This window comes from Equus przewalskii, chromosome 1, assembly GCF_037783145.1.
Source record: "Equus przewalskii isolate Varuska chromosome 1, EquPr2, whole genome shotgun sequence".
Classification (NCBI taxonomy): domain Eukaryota; kingdom Metazoa; phylum Chordata; class Mammalia; order Perissodactyla; family Equidae; genus Equus; species Equus przewalskii.
Window position 1 is genome coordinate 174,319,292 of NC_091831.1, and position 14,442 is coordinate 174,333,733.

A 14,442-nucleotide genomic window follows, 5' to 3' on the forward strand; every position below is an offset into this window, starting at 1 on the left:
CAGTGCTGCTGGTGATTTAGAGGATGTTCTTTATCCACTCTAAGTTCATCAAAAGGCTTAAACATTTCTTCCTTCAACAGTCTGTTTAAATAGTTAGCAATTTAGTAATAGCTAAATTGTACACAAAAATGATCCAGGGGGATTTCTTTCAAATGGTAAGCTAAAAGGGGATGGTGATGTATTTGTTCATCCCGAGCCTCCAAATACAGAGGTTCCTCACCACCTTCAGCTGCCGCTGATTAGCAGCAGAGGCCAGTCGAGGGCTAAGCACCAACTTACCACTCAAGAGAAGAAGTAACAGTGCATTCTTGAAGGACATAAGTTAAGGGTCGGGCAATTAAACACGTATCATCACCACAGGGTCTGTCCTCAATTCAAAACATGTGAACCCCAAAACACAATTTCCTTATAGCAAAAACAAAACTATTTTTGGTGATGAAAATGTTCTAAAACTACGGTGATAGTTATACAACTCTGCAAATATTCTAAAAACCAGTGAGCTGTACATTTATATGGGTATGTGAATTATCTCTCAATAAAACCGTTATTTTAAAAAAATTAATAACTTTTTAATCCACTAACAGCATATTTTATAAACGCTCTAATTTTATATTAGGCTTCTCAGGCTTTTCTAGATTTCAAAATAAGCAGGAAAACAGAAGAAAAAGTATATTTTATTGGTATTTAGGCTTAGCACAGTTCAATTTAAATAAAATGGAACAGAGCAACTTATTTAATCTAACTGAATCTAACATATAAACAATTTTTTAGGTTCCCGTGTCTCACCTCCTATGATTGTGTTCATGCAAGTACAATCGTCAGCCCGCCCTCTGGAGCAGCTGTCAGGGCACCACCTTTATCTGCAGTACTTGATGTAAATTTCACTGCCAAACACACCTGGCTTTAGCAATGTAAACATCTGCTACAAGTAAACTTTAAAGGTAAAAGTGAATGATACTAACGAATAAATCAACACAGAACTGAGCATCGCCACATGATGTAATTCAACAAAATATCATATAACACTGTTTCAATAAGAACCACAGCTTAATAAATTTCACAAAGTGGAAGCAGAAACAAAAACTGATGTGTAAACTCCCAAAATAGTGTTAAAATACTGAAAGCTATAATGTAAAATTTAGCTCAGAAAAACAAGGGGCAACAACAAAACCACGCACTAAAAACCAATTTGGGTTTAGTAGTTACAACAGCCCCTTTACTGTAAAGCCTTTCTAAAACGCACTCTCACAAAATGGTTTATTTTCTATCTCCTTTTTTGAAAAAATTATCAAGCTTAATCACATAAGTTGGGTACTTTGTGGGAATTTCACATTTATTATCACTTGTGGGATTGTTACCCAAAAAAACTTTCCATCTCTAAACTATTTTTCCAAGTGACCAAAAAGATTAAATTATCTTCATGAAAATTACCATACATAAAGTCAAATGATTCCTAAACAAATCATCATAAAAATAAATCTGCCCTAACAGAATAAGTACAGAAAAGGTGTATATCTAAGTGCTGAAGATCACAGAAAAATATTCAATGAATAGGCAAAAATGTTCACCTGATTTTATCACTACTGTTGATGATTTTGTTTATTTCTGGTTAAAATTAAGAAACATGTTTCAAAAAGTCAGCAAGGACATTCAGTGCCACTTTGGATCTGTCTGCAATATACAAATGCGTTATGTCTCTATAGTACAGGCAGAATCTATTTTTACTCTTTAATATAATTAAGTTATAAAGACTTCAAATTTCTAAAACCAGTTATAATACTGTGAAAAGCAAAACTAATTTGTTCTTATTGCTCTTATATTCCAGCTTAGCCTACAAATGTGAACATTTTCCCATATGTTGCCTCAAACCATACTAATACAAAAAGAGTCTAGAGAGATCTCTCTGTTGGTTTCCACAGATGAACTGAAAAATGAAAAAAATGAAATTGAAATATTATTTCGTCTGAAGTGTCCTTAATATGTTGAGCATTTCAAGCAGCACTTGACACAGCAAGTTTCTTCAAGTGATCCATGAACACTTGTAAACTAACATCATCTGTGAGAATAGGTGCTCCAGACTCCTAGAGGAAAAGATATTTGTTATGATTAAAACATAGGGTGATACCTTAAAATGTGTAAGCAACATAATAAGCAACTGTTTAAGACAGACAAGGAAATCACTTTAGGCACAATAATGCCCATGCTCCTGTTGTATAACAAAGAATCTGACTGGCCTTTGTCCCTGATTCTTGAGAGACAAACTCTGTGTCTTTGGAATTCCCTAATAGCGGTGTCTTTGTGATTCACGAGCCCCTCAGATCACACCTGAGTTTATGCTATGAGATGACCTGACTCAGGACGGGGCCAGTCACCAGGAAGAGCACGCATGTGATCAGCGGGCTGGAGCTTTAAGACAGCCTGACTCCGGGGAGGGGTACAGGGCGCTGGAGATTCAGTCAACCACACCGACGACGTAAAGACACCAAAAGGAAAAGATACCAAAGCTCAGGGGAGCTTCCTGTTTGACAAAGACATCAATGTGCTAGGAGGGTGGTGCACCGGGATTCCATGGGGACCCTCCCAGACCTCACTCTGTCTCTTCATTTAGCTGGTCCTAATTTGCAACTTTTATAATAAAACTGTAAGCATAAATAGAATGCTCTCCTGAGTTCTATGAGTTGTTCTAATGAATTATCAAACCTGAGGGGGTCAGGGGAACCACACACTCACACTCACACACTCACACACAGATTGGTAGCTAGCTGGTCAGAAGTGCGGGTAGCCTGGGATTCCACTTGCAGCTGGCATCTGAAGCGTGGGCAATCCTGTGGACCATCACGTCCTTTAGCCTGTGGGGTCTGCACTAACCCCAAGCGGTCAGCGTCAAATGCATACTGCAGTTTACCAACCACTGGAATAGCTCCACACCCAACCTAACCTCTAAAGTAGTAAAGTGTTCATTTGTCTGCAATGACTTAGTGCTTTCATCACTCCTAGGGAATAAGTCTCCCTTGGGGAGATTACTGCTGCCTGTTTATTACCAAAATAAAATTCTAATTGCACGTATTTTACCAAAAACACCAGCTGGAAGGAAGCAAATTTATAACATCATTTTTTAAATAAACTATGCTAATAAGTTTTCATGCAAGCCATTTTAGTTGATTTCTATAGGTTCCAATAATTAACAAGAGTTAGGAAAAATTCCTAATTTCTCTTTTAATAAAACCTGTGTTGACAGAATGACCCTGCTAATCCCATCCACTAATAATATTTTAATGCAGCAAGAAAAAGATTTCTAGAAGATTTTACAGCTGAATTTTAAAAGTTTTCACCTGATACTCAAGTTCTTGTTTATCAGTAAATATAAAAAGCCTAAAACATGGAAATTAAGTAATTTTCAGAGGAGATCAACAAGTTAGAGGCCAATGCAAGAGGAGAATTTACAGCTCTTGAGGTTCTGTTCTGGCCCCTAGCTCTCCTGAATGAAGGGAAGTCAGTTTTACCACGTGATTTCATATGTTAACTCATAGGAACTGGAAAAACTTGAGTGAAGGGAGACGACAGCACGGGGATTGGAAGCTGCAAGCGTGGAGCCAGACTGCCCGGGCTCAAATGCTGGCTCTGCCCCTCACCGCCTGCGGGACCGAGGAAGTGAGCCAGCCTCTCCGAGTCTTAGCTTCCCAGTCTGTATAGTAAGGGTAACAACGAGACCTACTTCACATGGTTATTATAATGATTCAATGAGTTAAACTGTAACGCAAACAGAACAAGACCTGGCACACACTGTAGGCACACATGTTTTAGCTCTTATTATTCCTCTTGAAAAATCTATTATTCTATAATAATGAAATATTTTCCTTATACATTCATAGTTAACACAGAGAAGCAAAGTTTTCAAAACTGTAACAAATAATAAACTGTAATAACTAATAATAACTGTAACAAACTAATAGTAACTGGTAGCTCTTGCTTTTTTCTTCCTGTAACTATACCTAATTTTTTTTCATTTACAGGTTTTTCACCTCAATTAACCTAATCCCAGATCTATTTCTCCTAGTCAAGACGAAATATATATGGATTTTCTAATTTATATACTGCAGAGATCTTATTCAAAATTATAAATACTAATGCTCAACTTGATCTTATCGAAAATTTGCAGGTGATGGATCTCCGTTTTTCAACTGCAGCCTTTTCCTCTTTAAAGGATGGGTAGGATGAGGCAGAAGGGGCCAGGCTCTCTCTCGTTCAGTGCCCGAAGCTGCCCCGCGAGAGGCCTGAGCCGGGCACAGCGCAGTGCTGCAGTGCTGCCCTCTGCAGGCCATCCGTGGACAACACTTACTGGGAACCTGACTGCTGACAGAAAGAAAACTAAGGTATCAGATTCCACAATTTTTAGTAAAATGCTTGGCTACCAAGTTAACTCCCTAAATTGCAATCATCAATTTAGCTTAATGAGTAAAAATTCAGATTCTAGAGTCAGACTGGCCTAGGTTCAAATCTGGACCCTGCCACAGTTTAGCATGTAAGTTACTTCCTCTTCTGAAAACAGGGTTAATAGCACCCACCTCATAGAAGTGTTTTAATAATTAAATAGGGATGCATAAAAAGATTAGCATAGTGACCAAAACATAGTACAGATTCAGTTTATTAGTTATTATGATTATTATCTATGAAAATATTAACATAATTTCTCCTAGCAAAATCATAGATCAAGAAAGACTCTGGGGCTCTTGTTTCTGCCTTTGATGCCCTTACTTCCAGGCGGTAATAATTAAACTTCCAAGTTTAAAATAGCATTTTTTTTCCTATTTGAAACATCTGTAGGGAGAGACTTTTTTTCCATTGATAACAAGGGAAACTAATAGCTAACATTTACTGAGTATTACTGTGCACATCAAGCAGGTATTATTAAACTCTGTAACAGATAAGGAAGCAAAGGCCAAGAGAAGTTAAGTAACTTGCAGTGTCTACATTTCCAACTACCAGCCCCGAATGAAGCCTCTCCATATTTTACAACTCGACAAGGTCTTCACTGTATAAGCCTACCAACTACATCTGCAAGTTGTAATTTAAACCCAGAAAAACAAGGAACAAGTCATTATTTCCATGAACTAAACCACACTTCGTTAACGCAGAAATTCAGCCAGAAAGAGGTAACTTTTATTTCGTCTGCCTAATGTAGGCTCCCAGAATTTTGTCAATGGAATTATGTCAAGGACAACAGTCAGCTGGAGGGGAAGAAGAGCTACCCCCTTTAGAAAAGGATTTGTGTCTTCCGCCCACAAAGCCTAGTCCACCAGAGTCCTGCCCCCAGGCACTGCTTCCTAACATTGAGGATGTCAGGCTGTCTGACACAGCCAGCTCCACTCATCTGTTACTCACCTGGCCCCTAGGAGTATCGGATATGTGACCTGACAATCACTATCACAAAGTCTCCCTTAACCTCCCCTTCTCCATAGTGATAGACTGACATTTCCATGAACTTTATTTACTGGTGCTCCTTTTCTACCTTCTTGCAATTTTCTTCTTAACTAAGTCTAAGTCTCTCTTAAGTCGTGGGATCCAGAACTGAAACCACTACTCAGCTGACTAGAGTTAAGCATAATGGAAAGGCTGATTCATGGTACATTCTGTACTCTTAGCCTCCACATCACAAGATTATAGCTGGCTTTTTGTCCCCCCAGCAAGTGGCAGAGGGTGGGGTGATGCTGAGGATGTAAATGTGGACGCAGTACACGGGCACGCATTCTTTCTCTCACAGATGCTACAGACCCTTTCCACACCTTCCAAGATTAAGCTCCTCTCCTTGCTATAAAAACCTCCTCACCTTTCAGGACTTTAAGACTTCGGGTTCAACTTACTTATCTGTATCACAAAACCTCTTTAACTGCTAACCACCTCCACAGACCTCCCACATAGTCTAAGCTGTTCTCTTGTCCATATCTATTATATTCAATATATGCTACGTTTAAGGTATTGTGGAAAGTCAAAAATGAAAATGACACAGTTCTTGCCCTCAAGTAATTTATAATCTAACAGGAGAAATAAGTGCCATCAGAAATGGCTGCAAAAAGGGGATGAAGGAAGAGGAATGTTACACATATCCAGTTATGCAATCATAAGAAAGGTTTCATGGAGTCAGTGAACTTTGAACTCTGCCTTGAGGGATGACTACGACGTGGCCAAGTGGTGACAGGGATGAAGTCAGACATGGGAACATGCTCAGTGTATTCAAAGTGGAGTGAAAAGTTCAGTTTGGCTAAAAAGACTAAATACTAGCTAAAAGTAGATCACGTTATTTGGATCATACTATAGGGGACCCTCAACAGCAATATAAAGGGTTTTTATGTAATTCAACAGGGGCTTTTCAAGACTTCTAGGCAGGGCTCTGACTTAGAACTGCTTTAGGGAGACCAGTCTGGCCAGTGCCAACATGGAGGAAAGGGCTGAAGCCCCGAGGCCAGTCAGCAGGTAATTCCAACCTTCCATGTGAATGAGAAACAGGGTTCGACCTTGGTGAGTGACAGGGAAGGAGGGAGTGGACGGGGAAATAGATCAAGCCACTGGTGAATAAATAGGGGCAGATGGGATGCAATGTAAACGACTAAAATTCCAAGGCTTGAGAACTGAGAGCTCAGCGATGGCCTCTGTAAGAAGAGGAAAGTCAGGAAGAACAAGATAGTGCAAAAGAGACACGTTCAAGTTGGGGCACGCTGCCTCTGAAACGTCTACAGCAAACAAGTGATGCGCAGCAGGCAGTTAGAGAAATCCAAGACTGGCTCAACGTGGCGCCAGAACAAAGACGGAGATGTGCAAGTTAGCCTCAGATGAAAGCTGAGGCAGAGGAGTGGATGCCATCACCCAGAGAAACAGTGAATGTAGAGATATCAGGGCAAAATTTCGAGGCACCTCTGCAATCAAAGGGACGGGACCTTAATTCCAATTATCGCTTCATTTATCCTCTACTCGCCTGGACCCAAGTCAGCTGTTCAGCATTGCTCTAAATTATTCTACGCCCTTGAATGTGTCCATCTCTTATCTCCACACCTAAATCACCCCAAGTCTTTCATCTTTGATGCAATGCTTGAACTACAAAGCATGGTGAAAGAATATTATGGAAGCACACTCTGGAAACTGTCAGTAAATAAAATGGGCCCTCACCACTGCTGTAAAAGCCTTTTATTCATCCTCTGTTGAGTTCTCATATTCCTTATAGCTGTCTGTAATCTTTTCTATTTTCTAGTCTTTAACTCCAGCATTTCTCACTCTCAGCAAACAATCTTCTATTACTGAAAAGAAACAGCAATGATCTAATGTGAGCTTTCACTCCAGCTCAAAATCCTTCTGTCTTTGCCCTTCTTCTCACCCTTCACTTATGCAGCTTGTGCAGAAAGAAATGTCCTGCCTCCTTACCAGTACTTGACTCCCACACACTATACACCATAGGGCTCGTGACCACACTGCCTCCTCTCCAGGATCTTAAACACCTACAAGCTGCTCTTCGGTGTCTCTCCCATATTAGCTCCTTACACTTGGTCTACAAATAAGTTCAGTGTCCTTACCCTTATAACAATCGTCCTTCTATCCTACTCTTCAAACACAGGGAACTTTTGCAAAAAAATCGTTTATACTTACAACCTCCATTTCTTTACCACCCACTAATTCTTTACACTCTCTCTTCTGCTCAAGCACTATATTAAGACTGCTAACCAAAGGCCATCAATGACCTCCTAGTCGTCAAGTCCATCTACCTTTTTTCAGTCTTCATCCTCTTCCAAGCGTCTGCAGCATCTCAGTGTGTGTTACCCTGTCCTCTTCCTTCCAAAAAGTCCTCCCTCACCTATTACGACATGGTGTTCTTTTCACTTTCTTCCACTTCTCTGCTTATTTATAAGATACTCCTACACTTGGACTTCCTCAAGCCTCCATCTCACCCCTCTTTGGCCCCTCTGCTCTCCTGGACGAGCACCCACCGTGACGACTGTAAGTACCCCTTCTCCACAGTCCACCATCACTGCTCTCCTGGACGAGCACCCACTGTGACGACTGTAAGTACCCCCTCTCCACAGTCCACCGTCACTGCTCTCCTGGACGAGCACCCACTGTGACGACTGTAAGTACCCCCTCTCCACAGTCCACCGTCACTGCTCTCCTGGACGAGCACCCACCGTGACGACTGTAAGTACCCCCTCTCCACAGTCCACCGTCACTGCTCTCCTGGACGAGCACCCACCATGACGACTGTAAGTGTCCCCTCTCCACAGCCCACCGTCACTGCCCTGCCGATTGCCAAAGCCACACATTTCCTGTCCGCCCTCCCACTTCCCGGCACATGGTCTCCTGCTTACCCAGCTCAAAACCCCAAATTACCATGTTCTCCCTTAACTATTTATTGTTTAAAAATTAAAGCCTAAGAAAAGTTGAGAGAGAAGTACAATGAACAGCCACATACTCTAGACCTAAATTACTGAGTAACACTGTCACATTTATTTTATGTTTCTACATATTTTTCCTTTTCTTTTTCTTCTCCTTGTTGAATCATTTCTGCAAGTTGAAGACATCATGACATTTTACCCCCAAACACTTCAGGACAGATCTCCTAAGATCAAACACAATCTCCTACATAACCACAACACCGTTATCACACTCAAGAAATCTGATAATATGGTACTATCTGACATGTCGCCCATATTCACATTTCACAAACCATCCAATTAATTTATGGCTATTCTCTCCCTTTAATCCAGGATCCAATCAGAACTCAGATTTTGCATATAGCTCTCTTGCCCTGGAGTAACTTTTACTTTCCTGCAACTTCTAACCAAGTCACACAGTCTACTTTTGAAATATCACCCAAATCTATCCCTTTTCACCATCCTGCCTCCACTCCCTCTCACCTGGATTACTTCAATAGATACAGTTTCAACTACAGACTGCTCCCAATTCATCTTAAGATTCAACTATATTATCTAAGACTCCAATTCGCCCTGTGTCTGAAACCTTCAATAACATTCCACTACTCAGACTCAGCTCCTCAGTCCCCGAAGTGGCAGTCCCTGACATGGTACAATGCAGCTCCAGCTGTCAGTCCTATTAGTTGTCCCTACATGTACTCTGTACCTTAGCCCATACAAACCTCTACCCAGAATTCCCCTCCTCATGTAATTTCCACTTATTGAAATAAAAGCCATTCCACGAGGAAATGGCCCTTTTCTGAGCTCTTTTCTGACCATAACCCTCTCCTGCTGCCCCAGGTGACCTCCTCCCCTCTCCCTCTTCTAACCTCTCTAATACTTCACATCTTTCTATAACACATGTCTCATTCTGCCTTGTATTTTAATTACTTAGGTAAGCATCTTATCTCTAATCCTAGAAGACAGGTTCTTCACAGGCATGGACAATCGCTGTGTACCCTAAAGTACCAATACAGAGTGCTGTACGTTGTACGCTCAGTAAACATGGTTACACTGTACCAAGAGGTAGGACTTCTAACAAACTGAAATATACTAATAATCATTTCCAAGCCTCCAGCCTCTCCCATGCAACTGCAATCCCTGACGTCTCCTGGCTTACTGTGACCTTCTGTGCTTCCTGGTCCAGCATTAAGCTTAAATCATCACTTCCTATCTTATTATACACTTTACTGATTTTTTTCCTCAAGCGTGTGGGGCTAAACATGAAATATGAAAGCATTCTATTTGATATGATCACTTTTTTATTTTCTATGGTGCCACCAAACACTAATTCTATTTTCTACTCTTATTTTTTCATTACTTTTCCAACAGAAATTGTTACCAAATATGTAGGAAAAAATGTAGCTCTCACTAAAATGACAAACTATAAATACACAAAGAAATAATTTGCAAGACCTGCTATTTACACTTACCTGTCCCCAGGCATACATATTATTATGAGTCTGTGAAGGGTTCACTTTTGAAAGCAGGAAACGGGCCTTAAAAGCAAAGAAGAAATAACATTATCCATCAAAAATAGATTTAGTCAACATAAGCTGAACAAATACACTATGCCACCTAAAATCAATTTTATTTAATACGTTTTGGTAAAATTAATTTTATTAAAATGTAACTTTTAAAAAAATAAACTAAATTTTGAAATATGTAGGCCACTCTATGTTATAAATAACAAATTCATCCTCTTCTCCCCAATCCATACATTCATAACATTAATAACAAATAATAAATTGTTGAGCCCAAAACTCAGCATGTAAAAATTATGTGTGCAACAATTATGACAAGGTTAGCGTGAAATTTAAAACAGTTGGTCTGAAACATCATCAGAGGTTTGAAGTTCCAAAAAATGATAAAAATAAAAGCCACGAAAATCTATATATTCTGTTAGTTTAAACAATGACTCTCAAAGTTTTTTAAACTATAGCCCACTCTATGAGACAACTTACCCAACATTCTACCTATCTATCCACTACACCTTATCATCACGAAAATAACCAGACTAAAGGAGGAAAATAGCACTACACACGGGGAGAAATTAATGAGAACCAGTCATCAGTTATTTCATATTGGAAGAACACAGGGAGCCCTAGCTTCTGAAATTTAGTACCATACAAAATCTTTTCTACTCTGTAAGTAAACAGTTGAACACAAGAACGCTGGCTGTAGAGTCAGAAGACCTGGATTCCAATCAGCTCCTCCGTTGACTGTATTTCCTTGGCCACAAGTAACCTAAGACTCAGTTTTATTATCCGTAAAATGGAGATAACACTTGGACTGTTGTGAGGATCAAATGAGATAGGTGTGTAAAGTGCTAACAATCAGCTTTGCAAATTCTCAACACATGGTAGCTCCTATTATAAATAGAGCAAAACCCTAATAACAACTGCTATCATTTCTGACTAACAGCAACCGGTGTGTACGACCTACTTTGTAAGAGTGTGCCAGGCACGAGGGATACAGCAGTAAACACAGCACGGTCCAGGCCTTCAAGGAGCAAGTGAAACAAACTTACAACAACCTATAATTAATTTATTATAACTTGGATATGAATTACAAGAGTGAAGTAAAAACTGTTTCAAGAGTGTATCTTAAGGGGTCCTAACCTAGACTTCTGAAAGGCCCAAAAGGGCCTTGTGTATATATACATGTTTCTTATTTAACCTTCATAATTCTAAAAACCACAAAGCCTTTTTACAATACCATAATGCTTTCCTATTACATGACACTTTCTAGAAAGCTGGAAAAATAGAATGAGGAAAACAGAAAAAATTATGTTACCACAAACTTCATATTACTAAGACTTTATCAGTAAACAAATGACTTTAAGAGAAAAGCACACTAAGTTATTTCCCAAGCTGTTCATGTCTTCTTCCTTAACCGAAGCTGGCTTACCACCTTAATGCCGTCTTGGCTCTGTTACGAGAGCTGGGCTGGAGAAGGAAATGGGAGAAGCTGCCAGCTTTAGAAACTAGTCAATAACCTTATTGCTCTGATCTTAAAGCTAAGGCAAAAAGCACACCTTCCCTAGATACCTTCTCCCGCCCATCTCCTTCCTCCTTCACTTGCCTGGTGAAGCAGACTATTCAAATTAAACTCAGAAGGCCAGCAGGAATAACTCGAGCAAAACTAGCAACAAACACACGCGCATGTGTGTGCACACGCGCACACACACACACGCGCAGAGTCCTCACCTGGCTGCCCCCATGTTCAGTGTCGATGTATCTCGGCATTGGAAACCTGGAGTGAAGAATCTCCTGTGCGTCATCCACAGGGGCTTGCAGAAGGTGGCGGAAATTTTCATATTCTGGCATGTCCTGGTATCCTGACTTGCGCCACTGCGCTATGGTCTAATTTTAAAACAATTAAAGGAATTATTATTTTTAATTTCTTGCCTATCCAAAAATTTTAGCAGAAGATGTTTTTCAAAGTAAGTAATCTTCAGAAAATAAGAAAATTATAGAACATTATTCCATTTATCTCAACTTTTTAAGTTAAGAATACTAATTTCAGAATTCTTGAGTAAAAAGATGCAAAATTAGGATATTTCTTCTCCTTTAAAAAGAAAAAGAAAAAATAATTAAGCAAGGAAATTTTCAAAACACTATGCTTATCAATTAATGTTAGTTAAAAGCTATCTACCCAAGCTTATAATAAATGAAGGGAATTTTTGTTACAGAAGATTTCCCAGAGACTTCAAAATTAATGACCTACTATTATGAAGTCTTTACCAACGGAATTCCATTCTGGAAAGATATATAAACATAAAAACTTTAATAACAATATCAATAATATTATAAAGATAATATACCTGTAAAAGAGCATCTGAATCAATTCTTTTACTAAGGTAAATGGCTCTGAAAACCATGTAATTAAATTATCCAAAAATTTGAACCTGGCTTGGTTTCTAAGTTACCTGACTCAGTCAATGTATACTCTATATCACTTTATATCTCTGTATTTAATAGAGGAACAGCCATCTGCACTTCGAATTTCTCCTTTAAACACATTAATAAGCTATTTGAAGAAACGAACATTAGCAAAAAAAAAAAAAACTAGCTCTGTCATATTACAGGCATTATTCTTAAAAAGCAAAGGGCATTAGTAACTGGTATCAATTAAAAATAATAATCAATAAGTCTTTTTAAAGTCCTGGATAAAATACTTAAAGGATATTTTGAGGAACACCTTTACAATTAACAGTGTAAATCTAAAATCATTTCCAAATAAAATGATTGGAAAAATAAATATGCAAAGTTCCAGAATGCTAGACTACAAGCTTGAGTGTGGGGCTGAGAAGGAAGGACCTCCACACCTTTGGAAGCAGCCAGAGTCCAGGGCTTTCTCACGCGGAGGAAAAAGTGTTAACATCCGGCTGAATGAATAAATGCAGGAACAGAGTTCTGCTAAGCAGCTGGATTAAAGCTTAATGGCTACTCAAATATTCTGCTCTCTTCAATCATTTACCATTCCAATTAATTCAAGTTATAAATTTTAATTCACTTAGGCTTTAAATGAATTTTCAAGATCATGTGGAATTTTTTTTTTAAGTACTTCATGCGAAATACCTTTAAAATGATTACATGAAATAATGAAAATGAAAGCCAACCCACTGACAAAGGCTGACTCTTCTCAACATCTTCAGGTAAAACCCAAAAGTACAACATGCCAATGTGTACATCAATCCTGTTACTTTCACAACACTACGCTTTGTGTAAAATCCATGTGTCCGATCGCATGGGGACACACGGACTAGATAACCACAGATGAGTCAATTACAAATGAAGTCCAAAAACCTGTAGTAGGAAGAATCACATTTTTTACATATTTTATAAAAATAGAGGGGCAGGCCCGGTGGTGCAGTGGTTAAGTTCACACGTTCCGCTTCAGCGGCCCAGGATTCACAGGTTCAGATCCCGGGTGCAGACATGGCACTGCTTGGCAAGCCATGCTGTGGTAGGCGTCCCACATATAAAGTAGAGGAAGATGGGCATGGATGTTAGCTCAGGGCCAGTCTTCCTCAGCAAAAAGAGGAGGATTGGCAGCAGTTAGCTCAGGGTTAATCTTCCTCAAAAAAAAAAAAGAAATAAAAGTTTATCATAGAGGAAACACTAGCCATGTAGCAAAAGAGAAAAATGCTTCCATGAATAAAAAGATTTACTGCACCAACGTGCACAGCTTCAAATGCTGTGGAATCTCACCTCGCCATGATAGATCAAAATCTGGAAGAAGGTGTCCATGAGGAGAATGCGATCTGCAAGAATGCTGCTGCTATCAAGAAGAACCGGCTAACGCGAACAAGAAAGCAAGAAAGGAGGAAGAAGGCAAAATGGTTACTAGAAGACACAAAATAGGTCTTTCCAGAATCTGTTAATTTGAATTTTTTAAGTTTTAAATTTATATCACATTATTTAAAACCTCTTGCTATTATGAATTCTCACGGTATATTTCAATTTAATTTTCTGAGAAATCTCTAAACTGAGGTAGCAATTGAAAACCCAAGTCAAGGGGAAATCAAGGATGACTCCCAAGCCTGATGGTGGCACCACTGAATGAGGGGAAAAGCTTGGGAGAGCAAATCTGGAGCAGATAGAAAAGTAGGGACTATGAAATGAAAGGGAGTGGCCTGGCTACTCACATAAATTGGGGTATCTCATGCATGAAGAAGGAAATGAAAGCTATGGGATCACACACATCCCTCAGAGAGCGGGAAGACAGGGAAGCAGCCAGAGCTTGCGCCCTGACACATGCGAGCACTCGGGGCTCTGAAAGGCAGAGGCAGCAACAGCAGACTGAGAAGAACACGCAGGGAGGAGGAGGACAAGCAGCAGGCACTGAGGGGTCAGAGAAGCCCCTGGCACAGGTGTTCAAGGGGAGTCCTCACTAGGTAAACACCACTGAGAGTTCTGGCAAGACATAGGACGCTGGTGGCCTTGATAAGAGTTGTTTCCACTAAATGTTGGGGACAAGAGTC

General features: G+C 39.6%; 1 protein-coding gene across 4 annotated transcripts in view; it reads right to left on the reverse strand.

The window, feature by feature from the left end:
• Positions 1 to 654: 654 nt before the first annotated feature.
• Positions 655 to 14,442, reverse strand: part of SEC23A (SEC23 homolog A, COPII coat complex component) — a 54,016-nt gene continuing 40,228 nt past the window's right edge. For all 4 annotated transcript variants that reach the window (XM_070629432.1, XM_070629447.1, XM_008519445.2 and 1 more), the window contains 4 exons: positions 13,670 to 13,756; positions 11,663 to 11,818; positions 9,887 to 9,952; positions 655 to 2,081 (listed from right to left, as the gene is read on the reverse strand). In XM_070629432.1, the coding sequence (XP_070485533.1) occupies positions 1,992 to 2,081; positions 9,887 to 9,952; positions 11,663 to 11,818; positions 13,670 to 13,756 (399 nt within the window). In that variant the 3' untranslated portion in view covers positions 655 to 1,991. The remainder of the gene's footprint in view (positions 2,082 to 9,886; positions 9,953 to 11,662; positions 11,819 to 13,669; positions 13,757 to 14,442) is intronic.